The sequence below is a fragment of the Sardina pilchardus genome, chromosome 20, assembly GCF_963854185.1.
Source record: "Sardina pilchardus chromosome 20, fSarPil1.1, whole genome shotgun sequence".
In the NCBI taxonomy this organism is placed as follows: domain Eukaryota; kingdom Metazoa; phylum Chordata; class Actinopteri; order Clupeiformes; family Clupeidae; genus Sardina; species Sardina pilchardus.
Window position 1 is genome coordinate 6,347,365 of NC_085013.1, and position 22,115 is coordinate 6,369,479.

The 22,115-nt window shown below is 45.7% G+C and overlaps 1 protein-coding gene across 1 annotated transcript; it reads right to left on the reverse strand.

Moving 5' to 3' along the window:
• Positions 1 to 1,237: 1,237 nt before the first annotated feature.
• Positions 1,238 to 21,903, reverse strand: crip2 (cysteine-rich protein 2). The gene is made up of 8 exons (XM_062523146.1): positions 21,744 to 21,903; positions 9,543 to 9,637; positions 5,466 to 5,523; positions 4,523 to 4,660; positions 3,768 to 3,836; positions 3,537 to 3,631; positions 3,314 to 3,371; positions 1,238 to 2,534 (listed from the first exon to the last, which is right to left on the reverse strand). The coding sequence occupies exons 1-8, from the start codon at positions 21,784 to 21,786 to the stop codon at positions 2,467 to 2,469; spliced, it is 624 nt and encodes a 207-aa protein (XP_062379130.1). The 5' UTR covers positions 21,787 to 21,903; the 3' UTR covers positions 1,238 to 2,466.
• Between the last annotated feature and the right edge of the window lie 212 nt (positions 21,904 to 22,115).

Here is a 22,115-nt window from a genome sequence, read left to right on the forward strand (position 1 = left end):
ACGTCATTCGAGCCTTAATAGGGTGATGGGGGTAAAAGTGCACCAAGTGCTTGCCAAACACTCAAGGCAGTGAGTTTTTGCATGTGTCACCCTCACTCAGTTGCAGCACAGTTACTGTAGGTGTGGCTGTAGGTGTGTCGCACGCGCACACACACACACACACACACACACACACACACACACACACACACACACACACACACACACACACACACACACACACACCATATAATTTAGGCAAACCTCTTAAATAAACTTATCAGTTGTATATTTTCATGGACTTTTTTTTTTTTTTAATCTCCAGAGTGATTTACAGTATGTTATTCTGTTTCCTCTCTATGGCAACAGATGGTGTGTACTAGAAGGATACAAATCATAGCATTGTTTTCCTTTTTATTGTTTACATAACTTCACAACAGTACTGTATGTAATCATTCATAATTGCTCATACTAATTGTTGTTTATCCCAACTAAATATTGAAGTTTAGCGTATTTTTACAATTGTGTGAGAGGAAGAAAAATACCTTGTGGTTAATGCTCTGATGACTTCCAGCTCAAAATGTTGCAACTGGAAGACACACACGGCGCACTGATAACACAGCTGCAGGACATGCAGTGGAGGGTTTTCCCTCACGCTATGTAGTGACTCAGCTGGACCGGCCGTGTCCACACACACACACACACACACACACACACACACCTACGGTCAAAGTCTAAGGGCACTGCCCGTTTGGAGTGGGTCCGAACAAGTGTGACTTCTTTAAATCCGCTCCTTGGCTGGTTAGTGAGCGTGGGGTGTGGCGAGGACAGAAGGCCAACAGAGGGGAGGTTTTGAATGTCAGACACTAATTTGTTTTTGTCTGGATTTGTTAGAGCTTGTAACCATGGTTTGGACATTAGGTTAAACATTCAGCTTGGAATGCTTAAAAAAGGAGTTGAATTACCATGGATCAGGATGTCGTTAAATAAAAACATATTTCAATTAGACAGATTGGGCTTGCTTCAAATAGAAGCCATTTTTCATCAGCACACGAGAGGTTATTTGCAGTAAGGATAGCTTAACAAAAGACATTATTTATCTTTCCACTTTTCATAAAGTATTAGTGTGTGTGTACATTAGAAACCGGTTCATGCTGAACAGGTGAATGGAGTTTCATCTGTTATTTGAGCTCATCTCTGTCTCATTGAATCTCTGATTTATGACCGAAGCAAACAAACTTGACCACAGAGACCCAAGCAGTTCTGTACATCCACTTTAATGGGATAATTAAAAAGACAGTTAACACACAGATTTAGCTTTCAGAGCTTTCTATACAAAACAACAGATTATTGCCATGGTCGTCAAAAATTGTTAAACTACAGTAATGCACATTCGCTCAGTGAGAATGTCTTGTCTTTAGCGGTTTCAGTATTTTCTCTTTTCTGTGCTCTGTTTGGTTCAGCTACGCGATAAGAGTGGTTAGCTATGCCTCCGACTCCAGCAGAAAGAGCCCGAGAGCCTTATCAGGGAAAACAAACACGATCCATCTTGGTGTGTGTTATCCAGCCTAACTATTTAACAAGCTGATGTGTCACTCCACGTACAGTTCATGACGTACATGCATATAGGCCCCATACACATATACAGTGGACTGGACACTGTCGAGATCTACAGTAATGATCTAAGACCAACATGCAGTGTGGATGGCTGTGTTTGACTGAGATCAGTCCCATACAAGGCTCTACCCAAGTGGCTTCTCGCAAGAGCAAGGAGAACATTAAACAGAGGAGTCAAAGGAAAGGATTTCATTCTAACATAATATTTGCACTAGGAGCAGAACGGAACCCAAAAAAGCATGAACTTAGCTAGGAGTATTAAACTTTATAAACACCTGAGGGTTCTAATACTAAGTGGTTCTTTAACCACAATACTGCCACCACCTTCTTTACGCACACTTGTCACAAAGCCTCCCAATGTATCAGGTCAATGTGCCAGGGAAAGACATTTTATTGTGAGAAATTAGCGACACAAAGGCTACAAAAGAGCCTCCGTGACGTCAGACACGCTCCACTTACTCATGAGGAGCTATTTGCCTAGGAAAAGCCTATGGCTTGGACTGGTACAATGGAGCAGTTCCATTATCTACACCTTAAAGGTGATGTATGTGTGTGTGTGTGTGTGTGTGTGTGTTTCTCTATGTGTGTGGTGTGTGTGTGTGTGTGTGTGTGTTGGGGGGTACAGGGAATGTGAGTATATCAGACCACCAAGACTGGGAGAAGGACTCTGATTGGCTAACGTAGGGGTTCGGTGCTGAAACTCAGTGGCTTTTGATTGGAGGCCATAAGGTAGTTTTTTTTGTTTTGTTTTGTTTTGTTTGCAGCTGAAGGTGGAGCGTGCCTGGTAGCGCTGGCTGTGCTGGGCGGGCGGGCGGGCGGGTGGGCGGCGAGAGTGGCGAGGGGGTCGCAGGGGGAGAGAGCTGAGCGGGCTCAGGGCTGGGTGGCTGTGCTGGGCTCCTTCTCGTAGATGTAGCTGCCGACGCCCCCGGTGTTCACTCCTGCACACAAACAAACACACACAGACACACGCAATTTACACATCAAAGAGATGCTATTTACTGCCATCAACTTTAAATGATTTTACAGTACTAATGTGTGGGCTATTGGAGCATACAGCAGTCTACTGTATCACACACTAGTTGGGCAGGCAGCTCACTGCTCTGGGTTAGTGGCGCTCGGGGAGCAGTGAGGGGTTAGGTGCCTTGCTCAAGGGCACTTCAGCCGTGGTGGACTGGTCGGGGATCGAACCAGCAACCCTCCGGTTACAAGCCCGAAGCCCTAACTAGTACACCACGGCTGCCCACATATGTTAACATGAGGAGAACTGGAGACCTGGGAATCTTGGTCTGGTCGTGCAAAACTTCCCAAAAGCTAGCACAAAAAAAATCAGGAACACTGGTCTAAATGAATAAACAGACAGACCGCCAGATAGGAAAGCAGGCAAGCATGCAGACACCACAACACACATGCGCGCACACACACACACACACACACACACACACACACACACACACACACACACACACACACACACACACCACAAACACACATCTGTAAATAGAATTCATTCATATTGTTATTAGGGTGCATGACAAATAGTTCAGGGTGCACACAAGCATGGAGACAAATGGACTGGAATGGTATGGAAATTACTGTGAATGATTGCTTATGCAAGTGGTCACATCTGAGTAGAAGGCCAGATCAGTGCAACTGATGACTTTAGAGAAGCAACAACTCCCTCTACTGGCGAGTGTAAAAGATGCAGATCCTGTCATACCTTTGGGGCCAAACAGCACGGCGTAGCAAGGTTTGTGGCAGTAGGGCTGACCGTCATGCTGTAACACACATGAACAGAACATTGTTGTACATAATATATTGTTTCTCATATATTTCCTTATCTATGGTCAATTTCTTTCTTTTCTTTTTATAATTTTCTATCCCATCTGTCCACTCAGTCACTTTCCCCTTTACACTCTCCCTCTCTTCCCTCGGTCTCCTACCTCTGCGTGGCTTCCAGCAGACAGGGTCTTACTGCACCGCTCACAGCGTAGGCATGGCCGATGCCAGTCTTTCCCCAGCGAGGTCACCTTCTCCGCTGCACACATAGACGCACACACACACACGCACACACACAGGGTGAGAACCGCAACAACCACCACAAGGATCACATCTTCTTTTCAATATAAATATCTCTAGGTTGAGGAAGTGAGGAAGAGGTTTATGAAGCTCACCAAAGTAAACCTTCTTATTGCACCTGGGGCAAAGGTTAGCCTCTCCAGCAAAGGTCGTCATGCTGCCAGCTATCAGAGAAACGGGAGATGATGAGTGAAAAATTATTTATGGATCCACCACATTGTTCAAGATGACATCCCTCCACCAAGATTCATGAAAATCAACCTGACAAACAAATCTAAGTGAAAATCTCCTTAGCAAAGGTGATTAAAAAAGAAATAAAATAAAAATAAAAATCATGACCCTTGCTCTTAAGGCTATTTCTCTCACACTCCCTCCCACACACACACACACACACACAGATGGACGGGAAGTTGGATGACCTCTGGACCAGAAGTGGACATGAGAAATGACTCTGCCAGACCAACCCTAGAATCCCTGGCGGTCACTTGGCTTAACCCCACAGAGCAGTCCTCTCACTGGCTCTCTCAGGCCAGTACCTCCCATCCTCTGAGAAGTTGAGAGAAGCCTCTGCTGTATTCTTGTGGTGTACAACTAAACAACTAAAGAAATAAACTCAACTAACACCACTGTATGGAAGCTCACAATATAACTTATAATAGTCTAATATCAATACTGCTCATACAATCCCTGAATGTTGGGAGTCCCTGTTGCTTTGGATAAAAACATCTCACGTAAATACCACTCACAGTGCCTTGACCTTGACCTTGACCTTGACCTTGACCTTAACTAACAACAACTACAACATCTATGCTTTCTGCCACCTGCGTGAGCTTGCGGTCAGTGAGTGTACCTTTGGAGGGGCCCTTGGACGGGACGGAGGCCGGTTTGTCCTCTGGTTTGGGGGCGCTCACAGGGCCCCGGGCAGGAGCGGAGCTGTTGTTGGCTGGAGTGTCATACACGTAGGAGCCAGCCCCGCCAATGTTCACACCTAAACACACACACACACACACACACACACACACACAGACAGACACACACACAGACAGAGACATAATTAACACAACTCTCCCCCTCCACTTTAAACCTCTCACAAAGTCCATGTGCTCTGCAAAAGAAAGTACTGTAGGCTGTAGGTTTGGAGATGTTCTTTGTGCTGCCCTTCTTGTCTCATCTGCTCTTTATAACTCATCTACTGGAACAGAGTCCAGCCTTCAGTGAATTAGCTGGAAACAACATTACACTGCAGCTGAATACACGGAGGAGCCACCGACGCTGAAAAAGGCAGCCAGCTTTTAATTGTGTCCATACTGTGCTTGAAAAGGAGTCCAGCTCTAATGGTGACTTTGCTGACAATAACAGACCATTTATAAGAGCACTCCAGAGGCTCCCTGCTGCGCAGTAAGTGTGCCAAATGACAGGGGCCCCGAGAGAGAGGCAATTGGTTGTTCTTTGTTGTGGCTATCCACTTTAGTCCTCGGCACAACCAGTAGAGGGCAGCACTGTGCATGATTCTCACAACTTGGATGGCAAAGCCGAGGGGTGGCTGAGAGGGGCAGGACTTGTGGTGTTCCATATTGTGCCTACTTAGGCTGGTGGGAAGCTTCTCAGTTCACATTTAAAATGTTTATGTAAGCGAGCAATGTTGATCAGAATACCTAAGAGGGAAGATGTATGTATGTGCATCACGCACATGCACACGCACAAGTGTGAACACACACACACATACACACACACACACACACACGCGTTGGCCTATACACTACAAATCTACATTTCTTAATGCAGGTCCTCACCTTTTGGTCCGAAGAGAGCAGCATAGCATGGCTTGTGGCAATATGGCATTCCATCATGCTGTGGATGAGAGTGAGAAAGACAGAGAGAGAGAGAGAGAGAGAGAGAGAAGACTGAGTACCATAAATGAGGACAGAACTGAGGAGCTACACAATATAGGAACTCCATTACGGTACAGCCTACAGCCACCATTTCACTAAGATTGATTTAAAGTCATTACTAATGCAGTCTTAGACATTACTAATGCAGTAAGGGAAGTTGAGGGCGTTAACAGAGGCTGTCTATTCTTTCCAGGGACTGAAAACAGAACGATTTTCCTTTTGGTTCGTTCTGAGCAGAAACATCATTCTTTCGTTCCTGTTCCAGCATTCCAAGGCCTCTTCTCTAAATGGTAACCGGTTAGAACGTTATAAAAAACCTTGACATTAGCGATCAAGGCTAACTGTTAAAAACATTGTGCATGAAATCAGGCGTGGGGTGAGATTTGAAAGTAGGCAATTAGCCTTTATAATATTAACTCTTCAAAAATGTCTGATAGCCTAACTTCAGGCGCAGAAAATGTCCTTGCTTTTAGCCTGGTAAATGATAGCCTAACCTATGTGTGGTGCTAGTGCTACCAAATGCATGACACTAGGCCTAGATATTTTCTTTGTATCTCTGGTAGCCTATGTTATTTCACACAATATTCTGTTTTTATACTAATAATCATTCATGATGAGCGTCTAGGTCACTGATCAGCCTGCGTTAGGTCTGAAACGCAGAAGAGCAGCAATGATGAATTTCCAACGGCTGCTCAGCTCCTTGACTTCCTAGAGTCTGTGCATTTGCCCAGTCCATGTACTGTAAGAGAGTCACTCTTCCCACTCACACGCCACCAACAGTGGCATAACAACCAAGTCCAAGTTGCTCTTGCGTAGTGGGTGTGCTAGCCAAGATACGAGGTGGGCAATAGGCAGCAAGCGGATGGTGAGGGAACATGGTGGCACGCTTGATAACACCCAGAGCCAGCACAATGGGGGGATAGGGAGAGGCTCGAATCAAATCAAAAACAAATGGCCTTACATGCCAAGGCGCAGAACATGCTGGAAAAAATGCCTCATATCATAGACTAACTGATGTTAGTGGCCTCTAATGTGTGTGCGCGCACCCGTGTGTGTGTGTGTTCGTGTGTGTGCGCACGCGCCTGTGTGTGTGCGTGAGAGAGAGTAAGTGAATGAGTGAGTGAGTGAGAGAGAGAGAAAGAGAGAGAGAGAGAGTGTGTGGGTGTATCAGTCTGTCTGTGACACTAGCAACCTCCAGCATCAAAGGGCTTCGGGAGACAAGCAGAGGCCTGGGAGGCTGAGGAGGACAATGGGAGTGCATGGAACACAGGCCTAATCACATGAGCAGAGGCGGCCTGATGAGAACCTCCTGACCAGCCCTCTGATGCCATTCCTGCAGTCAGGACGCCTCTGCAGTACAAAGGATTAGATTACCTCCTCAATCATCCCACGCACGCACAGACACACACCCGCGTACAGACACCCAGCACTCACACACATACAAATACGCACGCACAAGCGCATGCGCACACACACACACACACACACACACGTGACGCGATACATAGGCACAAACACACATGTGTACACTCATACATATATTATGCACACGCATGCGCGCGCACACACACACACAAACACACATATACCTGGATATGTGCACACACACACACACACACACACCTGAATATGAGCACACACACACACACATGCACGCACGCACGCACGCACGCACAGTTTGTGTTTCATTGCTGTGTGCTCATCTCGTCCATCCCTGTGGTCACGGAGGGTCCAATCCTCCCAAAGCTGATGGTGGCTCTGAGCCGAGTGCAGCCCCTTCAGCCAACTGAGACCCAAGGCTGATGTGCGATGGCTCTCCTCCTTGGTCTTATACCAGCCAGGCTTATGCAAGCACACAGTGTGAGAGTGCATGTGTGTGTGTGTGTGTGTGTGTGTGGGGGGGGGGCTCTTTTAAGAGCACACAGTGAGGATTAGATATCCCAGCCCACTCAGTTCCCAGCTTCTCCTTTTCCATACAGCCCCCACATACCGCACACACACACACACACACACACACTCACATAGGAGTAGTCTGTTTGCCATACCCTCCCTCTCGTCCTCTGGCCTAGAAGCAGCCATGTGATGCAGTGAGGATCCTCGCCATGGAACAGGGTCATCAGGATGATCAGGGTCATCAGGATGATCTTAAGATGTTTTTGCCTACTTCATCAAAGATGAAGTGTTTGTCTGTATGTGTGTGTGTGTGAGTGTGAGTGTGTGTGTGTGTGTGTGTGTGTGTGTGTGTGTGTGTGTGTGTGTGTGTGTGTGTGTGTGTGTGTGTGTGTCTTGGTTGAGCTCCTATGGCCCTGAGAATGGCCAGATGGAGGCCCTGTTTGTACGGATCAGCCTGTGGTGCTCTACAGAATAGCCAAAATTCACACACACACACACACACACACACACACACACACACACACACACACACACACACACACACACACACACACACACACACACACACACACACCTCATGGAGAAGGTCTAGGACGGACACCACTATGAACCATATTCAGACAGTGTCTTAAACCATAACAATCATAAAAACACAAATGGCTATGTGTAATGGAAGGAGTGTATGTGTGATGTTTCATTTTTTTTGGATCAAATTCCATTTCATTTGTAGAACACACTGTTTTGAAACCATATTTCAGCTGATTGTATTTCATTTTGAGTCTCTTGTTCGAGAGCCCAGAAATATAATATGGACATGTGAGCTTACATGCCCTTAAAAATGAGTCTCTGAAAGCGTTTGCCAATTGGACACAAATGAAGAAAATCAGATTGGACCTGTAAAAAAATGTGCTCTAATACAGTTAACTGATGATTCAATAAAGAACCCCTGTGGACCCGGAGAGGCTTGTGCTCAGATTAATGCATTGTGCTTTATCACTAAAGAGGGGTCCTTTTGTGTCTTCAATTGTGCCTGCCCGACATAATGACAAAATGGCACACACACACACAGTGCACGCTTGTGTGCTCCAACACACCGCCATGCCCCAGTTTACAGTGCCATGTGCCATATGGCACGAGGGGTTGGTGCCTGGCGATTAATTCTTCAAATAAAAGGGCACCGTGCCTGCTCTGCTCTACGCTCCGGCTCCGCACACCCAAGGACTGATGGGCACACAATGTGTCATTATATCAATACGCGCCCTCTGCTCAGGCACCGTCCCTCGGAGATCCACAATGAGCACAAAAGAGAGAACGCCACGAGCCCACAGACAGCCTGACTGAGTCCTCTCAGAGCCGGCTTCCAATGTGGTCACACCATTGTTGGAGCTCGTTCAATTTTCCCACAATGCAATGTTTCTGTTACTCAATGGTGGAAGGTGCTAACTAACAGGTCGTAAGTATGATACTAAACGAGCACACACATACGAATGGAAAATCTCTGCATCAAAATCTCCGCAATACTGTAAATGGGTTTAGATGCAAGTGGCTGCTAAATGACTTAAAATAAATGTTCAACAGGGAAAAGATATCTGTCTATATTCATGAGACATTGCACCAACATTATATGGCTACACTTCTCAGTACAGGACTGATTTCCTTAGGAATTATCGGCTACCCTAAAGCTGTAGTGTTTGTTGGAGAAACCAGGCCACTAGAAATCAGTGGAGATCTACAATCCTAGCTGAACTTCAAATTAATTAAATGGTGATTTGATTAAGATTATTGGGGGTCACTGAGAGGCTGCATCCAGTTTTATGCTATGTTTTTAGATGGATTAACAGATCTTGTTTGTGTTCCCAGTCGAGAAGGTACAGAAGATCATCACCAGAGGCCATGTAAGGCAGTGTCCATGGTGACAAGGAGGATCCATTCAAAGTCTTCAAAGTACTAAAGTAAATAATATGGTCTTCAATGTAATTAGAGGTCATGTTTTCAGTCAGGTCAGGAGCATGTCATGAATGAAATGTCTTGTAAGAGAGGGAACACAATGGTAAATGGTAATGTTGTAATGCTGCTCTGACTTACCTCAGCGTGGCCCCCTGTTGTCAGGATCTTGTTACAGCGCTCACACTTCAGACAGAGCTTGTGCCAGTCCTTTCCCAGGGATGTCACTTTCTCAGCTGGATTCAGGAGAGGAGGAGGAAGAGGACGAGGAGAAAAGGGGGGGGGGGGGGGCAAACATGAGAAAGAACGACAAGAGGAAGAGACAACACGATTAGATAAAGTACACAAACACAAACCATGCCTGCGTGAACACTTCCATCTTTTCTTACGCTCCGGTCAGTGAATGTGTACTCTGGAACAAGTCGCTTCCCCAGGCCTCCCTGCTGTGACCGGTGTAGAGAGAGAGGGGGAGTGGTGGACAGAGCTCTAGGGGGTTGGCGTCACTGTACTACAGCACAGAGCTTCTCCACTCACACAATCCCTTCCCGGTAGGCTCTTGTCCTGAATATTAAATCCAATCTGATTTCATCTGATCTGTGGAGGTCCTTTGGGGGTTCCTCTTAAGCAGATAGAAGGATAGAATGGATGCTGATTGCTGAATGTTACTTGGTCAATGGTAAAAGCTAAGGCTGGACAGTGAATACTCATCATAATGTGCTATGCTGCCTTGTTCCTCTCAAATCCTTGAACATCTGGACGATTGCCAACCACAAACATTTGCACATGCGCGCAAGCACACACACACACACACACACACACACACACACACACAAAAGCCATTCAACGTCCTCCAGCATTCCTTTACCCTAATCACATTCCAAAGCCTATTTGCCTCATTCTGACCATCATGACTGTGAGGTCATTTCCTCAGAGTAAGGATACCAATTATACCCTTTCCTACTATAATACCCCCCCCCCCCCCCCCCCACACTAAGACAATGCAGAATATGGTCTGGTCAACCATCTGGCAGCCCCCCAGGAGAGGAAACACCTTTTCTTATCACCGCTGGCCACAATTGTCCAGAAAGCAGATTCCGTTTCCTGTTTATTTCCCTTCCTCTTCTTTGTCCGTTCCAAGCCTCCATCAAGGGAATACTTTCATTTCAGATCACGCTCTCTCCCTACACACACACACACACCACAGAAGGAAAGCCCTTAACGGCTTAAGGTGACGTGTTCTGAATGTTTCTGCAACGCTCTGGAAACGTTTCCCGCCTGGCCCCTTGCCACAGGCTGTTTACTTCTGCGGGTGGTGCAGCGTGATTTATTGGCGTTCCATAACGCACGGGTGACAATCATTATTTGACCTGGCCGCCACTAGGCGCCAACCACTCTGAGCTCACTGGACAGAGTGACCTCACTGCGAGACGAGACCGTGCACTGCGGCAGCGTTGCTGTAAGGGACAATGGTCTATTACGTGGTCTGCTCCCTGACCAACCTGCCCATTTTCAGTTTCGAGCAATGATGTCACCTCTGCTCACAATAAGCCTGCGAGCTCTTGGGACACCCTGGCCGTGCATGTCTATGGGGATCCCTGAAGCTGCATTTCTGTCTGAATGGGTCTCAAGGAGCCTCTTTGTCCTCTCACACCCCCTACAATGCACCAGCAAACTGTATTCACTGTACGCACGCGGAATGTGCTAGAATATGATCGGACACAAAGCACGAGCACTCATGCGTCCAGTGAGAAATTGTGCTGGTAAATCACACTGATCTAACACACACACTGATTAACGCCTGGGCATTCCCTCCAAGGGTGTTCCTTTGTGTTTGGCCGTGCTTACACAGCAATGGAACAAGTTCTTTGTGTTGAAGAAGACAGTTAGGACATCTACTGTATGCATTTACACTACAGCTCTCACACTGAAATAAAGCAATTATGAACCACAAAATGGTGTTTGTTTTTGTTTTCAGTGGCTTTCCCAGTTGCATTTTTGCAACATTTTGCAATCAGATACTTCAATAATGGCCCAAGCATGGCTTCTGGTCCTTAACTCAATACTCGACAGACATATGAGCTGTTGAGATAGCAGTGTTGACTGAGTCTGGTGCGTCAAGGTCAGGCAAGGTGATTCCCCATGTCCTCCCCAGAGATGAGAGACCTCAACAACACAGCATAAATTATATAGTCAGTCATCTCTAAATACAGGCCATGGTGGAGAGACGGAGAGAAATGAGAGAGAAAGATAGAGAGAGAAATATGCACACCTGATTGCAGATTATCCATTTATGCTGGGTGTTTAGCAGTTGAGGTTAGAGCTGTGATGGAATGGTAAGCTCTTTATCCTCTGTGATGTCAACAGCACAGAGAACAGGTAAAGACAAATACTCTGAAGGGATTTTTTTCCCCTTCATTTTTAGACAGGACTGACTGATAGGACATTTTCTTCCACACATTTCACGAGAGAAAATTTCACGAAAAACTTACTCCAAGCTGTAAACCAAATGTCCCAGTATTTTTAAGTCTCTAGGACAGTATTGTCTTAAAACCGCCTAACCATCAAACCTCAAGATCCTTCCTATGTAGCTTCCCAGCCATTCCTTGACTTGCGTGTCATGCACGTGGATTCTCTGGCTAATAATTACTGTGCTCTAACTTGTTTTGTCAAGCTGAATGAAGAAAAGGGAACCCCACTGGTCAGGATTCCTGTGTTTCTCAAGAACCAACATGACTTCCACAACCTGCTGTCACAGTATAGCACATATATGCTGACCTCAACCGTGCTAGGCCCACTCAGTGGTGGCTGATGTATTATGCCTATCGTGGTTAAGGGTTAATAGGGAAAGGAGCGGAAGGCAAACTACAAGAACAACAGCTACGGGTGGACCACTAATGTTCAGGGTGCCATAATCTGTCCGGGCAGAGAGTGATATATTGCCTGCCTCCCTCTACTCCAACTCTAGCAAAGTAAACATCCTCATTAGCTGATTGCACCATGTTCCGTAGGCCTACAGTCAAACCAACAGAGTCACTAACGCTCTTGTTACCCTCAATGTCATTTCTCCGTGTTATTTCACAGTCTCTCTCAGTCGGTGTAATTGTCTGCATGAATTTGTAATTAGACAGCCATTAGAGAAGGAAGCAGTAATGGGTAATTTGGTATGAAGTCAGAGATTGCGCGCACTGTGGTGCAATTAGTGATGGATAGCCATAAACCATAATGAAGCAGCACCCACACAACAACCTGCTAGAACCGAATGCTTGAGGGGAATAGTCCAAATGGGAGACAAACAAACAATTATATTACATTTGTAATAGGTTCGGATTGGGTTAATTACCACAAACTATTTAACAGTTTGATCAAGTTGATAGCTTGAGGATGCTGAGAGGTTATTGCTTGAAATCTCTACACACTAGGAGCTTAATTGTCTGATGACGAATGTACTGAGGAAGGCCTACCGGATATTAGATTGACGTCAGTTCTAAAGTTTAAAGGGAAACTAAGCAGGTTTGGCATTTTCATCGTCCCGGTGGCACAAAACTTGCATGCGTGTTTTTTCCGCTCAGAGGCGCTAGGGGGAAGCGAGACAACCGTCATTCAACCCGAAATAAGTCAAATAACCATTCCAATGACTCTGAAGCTGATTAGTTAAGGCAAATTAAGCTAAAAAAACCCATCAAACTTCACCTTTAAAGCTCATCTTTAAAGGGGGGCTGTTCAGGTTTTTTTTTTTACTTCATTTACCTTAACAGTTTTCTGAGTCTTTGGATTGATTATATGACTTTGTTGTTGCATCTGTGAGCGGAAAAACTAGCCTAGAAACTTTGGTCCGGCGAGCCAGAAAGTCTCACTGTCTTGCGATGCACCAAACTGTGTTACGGCACAAGACACACATGCCAGGCACCAGCTAGAACAAGGTAGTGATGGAGTTTCTCGGACACTGGCCATGGCAGAGCCGGCAAATAGAAGCAGAAAGTGAGTAAACTGTTGTCGGAGGAACAGGGAAAGAGGAAATGGCAGACTGACCAAGCAAGGAGTTTCATAAAACATATACTTTGAAACTGTAGGGGGCGAACTTTAGGAAAACTGCGAGCAAAAACAGTGAAGAAATTGCCAAAATTAGAGTCCCGTGATCAAATCCAATAATGGAACTCTGGTGAAGGCATATCAGAAAATAATGTTATATTACTCTAGCTCATTTCCTGTGAGAAAGGTTATAAAAACACATTGTTACTAAATGTTTCAAGTAGTGCGATCTAGCTATTGCAATGTTAAAACTGTATGTAAAAGTAAGAAGATACACTGATATGCCTTTTTTCCCTGAGTGGATCCTCCACAGTAAATCCTGATACTCTAGACTCCAGTTCTGTATACATGAGTTCAGAAAACTATCACTGATGTGTGGTGTTGATATATGCCTCTTCTGTCCTACCAATTAGGTTTCTAGATTAATACATATCCATCTGTTCCAGCCTGTAAGTTATAGACATCACCCCGACCCCCAACCCTGAGGCCTGAACACACACACACACACACACACACACACACACACACACACACACACACACGTAAGAGGCACATACTCAAACAAACAGCACACAAATATGCCATGTTTATTTTTTATGACAGCTGAGCAGTGGCATGACAAAGTGGCAATTATGGGACATTCCACTGGCCACACACCTGAGCCCAAATCTCTCAGACACAGACACACACACACACACACTACAAAGATGAAAAAAGACGTGTGCAAGCGCACACACACACAAACACACATTTACATAGTAGCACACATTGCAAAGAGGAATAAAGATGTGTGCACACACACACACACACACAGACAGACAGACAGACAGACAGACAGACAGACAGACAGACAGACACACAGACACACACAGACACACACAGACACACACAGACACACACAGACACACACAGACACACACAGACACACACACACACACACACACACACACACACACACACACACACACACACACACACACACACACACACACACAGCAGCAGCTCTACAAACAATAGGACACACACACACACACCATCCAGCAGGAAAGCACTGTGTGTTCATTTCCATTGCACTCTGCTCCATTCTCGTTCTAAAAATATCCCTCTCCACGTCCTCCGGCCAAACAGTAGTTTTTACGCTCTGCTTTAACCAACACAGCACGGCGCACTGTGTCCACGGGAGAGCAGGCTCGCAGACGCCATCACCCAAACCCTGACATGCTGCCGCCGCCGCCGCCGCCGGCCCCATTCCCTTCCCCTCTGTTTTTATTCCCCTTTTTCTTTAACCTCCCAAAGTCATGCATTTCCCCGTAGCCAAGAGCAATAATTGTGTCGAACAAATGGACACACGGTCTGACCTTGCAGAGTCCGGCAAAGCTCCAGCGGCCGGCCTCTCTTTAGCGGTGAGGCGGGCGATCGCGGGAGTGCGCGCGGCTTCTGCTGAATGGGGGCTGTGATTGGGATTGATTGCATGAGGGGACGGCCTGCCCTGTACAGTGCAGCTAAGCTCTGCTCTACTGTAAGTGCTGATGCACAGAATGCACGGGCTGTGTGCGGCCAGCCACTGAGCCGTGTAAATGGTGGCAAGCGCTTGGAGACACGTGCACACACACACTCACATACACACACACACACTCACTCACTCTCTCTCTCCCTCACACAGTCACACACAGATTTGTGTCTTTAGCGCACTGTTTATTTGGTTCCAGACTTTCTGACCAACGGTCTTTCGGGGTGAGATCAGCATATGACTTAGATAACAGAGACGTGCTGTGTGGATACAAGTCTTACCAGTAAATCTTCATTCCAAGCATAATGCATCACAAGCACAACATGCTGTGAGTTTCAGTGCGGACCAGGTTAAGAGAGGCACAGGCATACGGCCTGAAAAGGTGTGGGAACACTCCACCAGAGATCACAGGAAAGATTTCCCCTGGCCATCAAGTGTGGTGCATATGTGTGTGTGTGTGTGTGTGTGTGTGTGTGTGTGTGTGTGTGTGTGTGTGTGTGTGTGTAGGCGTGTGTGTGTGTGTGTGTGTGTGTGTGTAGGCGTGTGTGTGTGTGTGTTTCTGATCACAGAAACATGCTAAATGTGCCAAGTGTGTGTGATGCCCAATGGCGAGTCAACTTTTGTGGGACAGTGGGTCATGGATCGTTGCACAGATCATGGCGAAATGATGCTGGATCAATATTTTCATTACAGCAGAGGAGAGAAAGTAAATATCTGTGTTAGTGGATACGCTGCTCAGGGACGACGGGAGAGCTGCGTGCAGGGTGTCCAACCCAAACACAAGAGACCGAAAATAGACGGCACATACAAATAATGATGAGACTTTAGTGCACTGACTCTCTCTCTGTGTGTATGTGTGTGTGTGTGTGTGTGTGGAGGAGTGTGTCAGCGTGTCCAACACATCACAATCTGATGCAATTATGGTGCAAACTGAGTGAGATGACTATGACTGTGTGTGTGTGCGTGTGTTTTTTCCCCAGACAAGGCGAGGTTTCCTCTCTCTTTTCCAAATTAAGCAAAGTTCTCACCGCATGTCTGTGAGGAGTGTGTGTGTGTGTGTGTGTACATGTGTGTGTGTGTGTGTCAGTTAGAGACAGAGCACTGGACAGGTCACTCGTAACAAAGCCTCACATGGTTAGGCCAAAATAGCTCATTATCACACTCCTCATCTGCCGTTGCCTGCCTCTTACACCTTTCATCACAGTGCAGTGTGTTTGTCTTTCAGTGTGACTACATACGTTACTCATAGGGTGGGATGAAAACCCATTGCGTGCCTTATCTTTATGGCAATATCTGTCCATCAATATCAATGAAATCATTCAATAGTATGAAGTCACTCTCTGAATCACCTATTGGAAGAAAATTAATATTTGCAAAATGTCTTCGCACACTTTACACAGCCTTACACTCTTCTTTTTTTTAACACGCCTTTTGGGCTTCAGCTCTGTCAACGCTGCCAGAAGCCTCTGCCCCATTAACGACTGGGAGGGGAAAATCTATGTAAGAGCCTATTTTGGGGATATAAATAATGAATGTGCTCAGTGAAGAACGAGACCTACTGGAATTAAGACTCTATTTTGGGGGGCGCAGCGCCTGAAATATGCATTTTCGTTACATCACAGGCTTCTGACTACTGGGTAGTGTACTGCTGCACAGGGCCAGAGGGGAGGAACTGTCTCCGTCTACGAGCCACAGCAAAGGATGCTGATGAGCCGTAGCAGGAATGGACAGCCCTGGACGGAGAGATAGAGAGAATGAAAGGGAGAAGGAGAGGGGGAGAGAGAGAAGGAGCCGGGGCCGGAGAGAGACAGACCCCTTATTCACAGTTTTGTTCACCACCTCACAGGGGCTTTCAGGTTACGCAATGGCACAGGAGAGGTGCCACCGACTGAAGAAATTATATTACATAACACACACACACACACACACACACACACACACACACAGAGACACACACACACACACACACACACACACACACAGAGACACACACACACACACACACACACACACACACACACACACACACACACAGAGACACACACACACACATTGAAGAGTTGCCAAGTGCAGTGAAAAAAAGTTCTATAATGGCACAATTTACATGTGTAATTTTGAATGTGCTAAATCCGTAAACAACTGAGACGAGTGCATAAAATCAAGCGTCTTCTCAAAGGGCACGTGCGTGTACGTGTGCCAGTGTGCATGTGTATGAGAGTAAGACGGAGGAGAGCAAATGAGAAAATAAGAGAGTATGGTCCGTCACATTTCCACTCTCCTGCATGCGTGGTTAGCTGTAATGACAGGGAGTGTCCTCTCCAATCTCTAATTCACTCTCCCTCTCACTTTCCCTTTCCTGCTCTTTCCTTCTCCTCTTTCAGTCTCTACCTCTCTCTCCCTCTCTCTCCCCCTTCTCCCCTTCATTCATTTGGCCACTTACAGGGAATCATGCTCTTTCCATATACGTGTAGTATTGCAAAGTGACGCACGTGGTTCTCCCTCGACTCTCCTAAGAGACCTGTAACAAACTCTTCACTTGCTTGTTTTCAGGAAGTCACAGGATATACCGCTTGTCTTATGATGCAAAATGTTTTGAATCATTTTATAAATTTATATCCTGATCTCTGTGGGGACATGCTGTTGCTTTTTATTGGATTAGAGGCACATTTTCCACTCCAGGTCTGAGGCGCTAGGTATGGCTACACTCCTACAGCCTGTTGAGTCTTGGCTCTAAGATTTGGCTAGCGAAATCGACAACACTCCCAAGGCTTTTATTGTGAAGAACTGGATTGATCTGAGATGTGCAACAGTTTTTTTCCCTGGGTAAATCATCCAAGGTTATGGATATTACAGTTGCCAAGGGCTTTCATCGTCTTCTTTGGCTACAGTATGGTGACTTGTTTGTATATGCTGATTGTGTTGACAATGATCATGTAGACAAGTGCAAAAGATGTTTTGGAAAATATATCTGTGCAGGAGAACCATATTCTAGTCAGCACTGATCAGTCAGCAAAGATGCGACCATTGTTCTCTTCTTGGCAGATCAGCATGTGACGCTTGTTCCCAAGTCAGGAAAATCCCCAGCCCTCAAAAACATTACCCTACAATTACACTGCAGACACATATTTCTTACAGGCCCAAACTGATAGACCATGCCCTGTCTGGACCTGGTCAATGTCCTATTGAGTTTTGCATTGGTCACTGTGGTCTGGCACATTGCGTCAATAGCATGTCTGTTCAAGAGCAGATTTCAGAGACTTTACTATAGATGTTAAATCACTTGTTTTTTTTCTGAGTCAGTATTTTCTGGGGATTCTTCTGTCAGAGAGAGATACCAGTTGGCTGCAACTGACTCACTTCTGAGAAAAAGAGTTCTGTTTGTGGTGAGGCAATTGACATGAAAACATTAAATTCACTGAGTCATAGAAATGACAGAATAATATTCCATTCCACGCTGAAACGCTAACTGGAACTTCGGAATTCATTGTATGAATGCTACTTCACAGATGAAAGAGAAAAGTGACGTAATCTAATGAAACAAAACTACTGTTGGCACTAAAACGTTGGAAGTGGAAATATAGCACATAAATTATGTCCCTGATGACTAAGAAATGACCAACATGAACAATTAAACGAATGAGGCTAAGAAGAGCCAAGTTAAAATGTCCAATTCCAAACCGATAATAGTGCAAGGTTCTCTGCCTTTATATGGGATGGAGGAGCGTTTGCATTTTCTCTCTTAATTTGTATTCTATGACGGCTACTGAGGGCTGTCTCCCTCTCGGTATCCCAGCAACCCTTGGGCCCTCCAGTCTCAGTCCCATGGCTCGGTGGCCCCTCTGTCCACCCCGAGTTTCCAAAATAACAGGAATCCGCATTCCTGTGTCCTACAAAAGCCACATGTCAGCCTAAGTATTAGCCTTCCCGTCCACACTCCCACACTTGGAGGCCCTGTACTATCTTATGCTACCGGCATGCTCATACCACTGAGTAAACGAAACAGTTGTACACACTCTCCCCCAAGCACTGCTCTGTCCCAAGTCTTTGCACTTAAACGCATGCAGTAATGACATGATGCTACGCTAGCCTGTGTTTACACTTTATAGCGGCGTAATTGGAGGCCCGTGCGGTGCACTGAGAGCACACCATGAGCAGGGAGAGGCTGGGAGAGGCCAATCCAGCTAAATCTCTTTATGTAAATATCTAAACTGGAGGTACTGATGTTATTTTCGAATGCTTGACAAAAGTTATTTGTGCTTTTTTTTTTTTGTCTTTAGGTCAACAACATATTGCTCAGACTCCAAAAAAGGGGATTACTGCTGGTTTACACCATTTGACTTCAATCAATCTTGCACGGGAGGAAATACGCACAAAATGTGCTACCAGCTGTTCAATAGCAGATTGAATGGAAAGTTTTAAAAAACGGAGCCTTTGAGCCAAATATGGGGTCTAGACAACGTCTCACCACTTCCTATTGCCAGGCTTTAAGACAGGATGTTGGTGGGAAATTTCTGGGGAGGGTTGAAGAACAGAGATTCCTGATACCCACAATACGCAGCTGGTGATGTCAGTCGGTGTGCTATTCAGTGCAATACAGTGAAATATCTAATAAGAGAGGCACAAAAAAACAATATCTGATAAATCTTTTTTTTCTAATAAAGTAGGATAGCTCCTGAGCGCGAGCCTGCATTTCTGTAGTTTGGCATGCCTTGCTCTCTCCATCTCTCTCTCACACATTCTCCCAAAACACACAGTTGTAAACCAACACACAACACCACACCTACTCTACCCCCTCCATACAGCTGCCATACAGCTGCCACACAGCTTCACACCACAACTCCAGCTACAACAGCACAAGCACAACCACAGCACAACAGTTGGCGATCCGCTGATTTATTCATAGGCCCATCAATCTGCCTCCGCCACATATGGGGCAAGAGACACGAGAAGAGCAAGTGGACAGCGGCGAGTCTGATGACATTAGCCCCTGCACTACGTGACATAAGGGAGTTAAAGAGGCGCTTTTAATCCCTTTTGGCGCGTTGTTGTTGTTGTTTACACTGATGTTTTAGAAGGAGGAAACGTAATCTGTGCCCAGGCTGGAGGCCACCTCTGCCCTGCTCTTGCTCTGCCCCTGACTGCTTTCTTCCAGCCTGCCCTCCGAGGAGCAGGAGGAGGAGGAGGAAGAGGAGGAGGAGGAGGAGGAGGAGGAAGAGGAGGTCGAGGGCGCCTGTCTCTCTGGCTGTGCGATGAGCAGCTGCGATGGGGCTGCATGCGCGGCGCGCGGCAGCGACGCTCGCTTACGTAACCGCCAGCATCCTCTCGTCCGCCTCGCTGGTTCTTTTCAGCGACCCCCCCCCCTACACCACGACTTTATTGGCTGTTCCGAGTTATTGCCCCTGGATGCAGAAATGCAACTCAGAACACAGCACACAATGCAAGTGTGGTATGTCAACATCAGAAACACACACTCTCTCTCTCTCTCTCTCTCTCTCTCTCTCTCACACACACACACACACACACACACACACACTATTGACTGATTGCTTCAAAAAGATGTGCAAACACCATGAAGGGCTGACTTCATCAGACTATATATAGCCTTTGAAATGGAGCGAGCAAAGGGCGAGAGTAAAGGAGATGAGACAGGCCAGTAATTCCCCGTTAACTGCTCAGTAAATAAGAAAATAAACACAACACTCAAACTTCACTTCCAGACACAAACACAAACACACCCACACCCAAACTGGCACATGTGGTCTCTCTAGGGGAAGGAATCTCTCATCCCCCTGAGATGGCACCAAACTCTCATGACACAATTGCATGTCATAAGGGGAACCTTTTCCAAATCCATCACAGAGAGGACATCCTTTCTCGCCACACCTCACAACCAAACACACAGGGAGCCTTATTTCAGTAGGATTACTCTTGACATTGATTTGTGCAGGTTAACATTTCTAGTAACCAAAATTAGGTTGATTAATGCTTGGATGTGTGTAGTCATGGTGCTTCCAGAATGACTTTCTCTAATTAACCAGTGTTCCTTTGTCCTCACAAAGCCTGTGTATGTCTGGAGGCTTTACAAAAAAAAAAAAATAATAATGAGAGTGACCCAAAGGGTCACAACATCAGCTAAACAAGAAGTGATTTGTTGTATAGCCATACAAAATGTGATTAATTAGTTTATTACTTAACTTAATAAGATAATGTGATATATTTAGGCCATTCAATATCATGGAATTCTGGGTAGATGTGGGCCTATTCATTAAACTAATATCTAAATTAATTAAAGGTTTAGACTCAATGGAATCCAAAAGCTGTAAAATTGGTTAATAAATTAATCTTATGCTATGGCATGGAATAATGACCACTGTCGGGTATCAACTAAAACAGACAGCTTTATTATTGTTTATGCGTAGGCTACTTGTTTCAATAATAGGCCTAACTGCTACATCTCGTTATAGCATCTCTCAGATCCACATCGGACTAAGCCCATTAACAATCGATCACATTCGAACAATTCCATGCAAATCAAAATATAGCCTACCAACTTCAGCCTGACTATAGCTTTTCTATATTTGTTCGTGCAGCTTAGCTGCTATACAAAAAGAGAGTTAAATAAAAGGAAATATCAACTGTCTTTTTTGTCTGATTTCTGAGTTAATGCAGAAATCAGACAAACATCGACCGAAGAGACAACGTAAACAATCAGTGCTGTCATGCCTATACCATTCACAACATGTGGCTGGCTCCAAAACACAACAAAAGCCTCAATATCATTTGATGAATATGAATTCACTTACCAAAATACACAGTCTTCTCGCACTTGGGACACTTTGAAGACATGGTGATCTGATGAGTAAACGTCGCGTGGAGAACACAATGTTTCGTGTGGTTGGCGGTCCTCTTTCCCCAGCGGCTTTCCCTGATGAAGTTCCTCTTTGAAAACCGGGAGCATCCTTTCTCTCCATGCACCGCGCTTATTTAGGCCCGCGTAACCCCGCCTCCTACAGGCCGTGCCTCTGACGATCACCCCGCCTCTCTCTCCCTTTGGTTTAGGACCCGGTCAGTCATCGACAACACAACCACATCCCGTGCAACTACTACGGATGTCGGATTTGAGCTATGGTTCATCGTTCAACTTCAAAACACCATATAACTAGCGACAGTGTCCC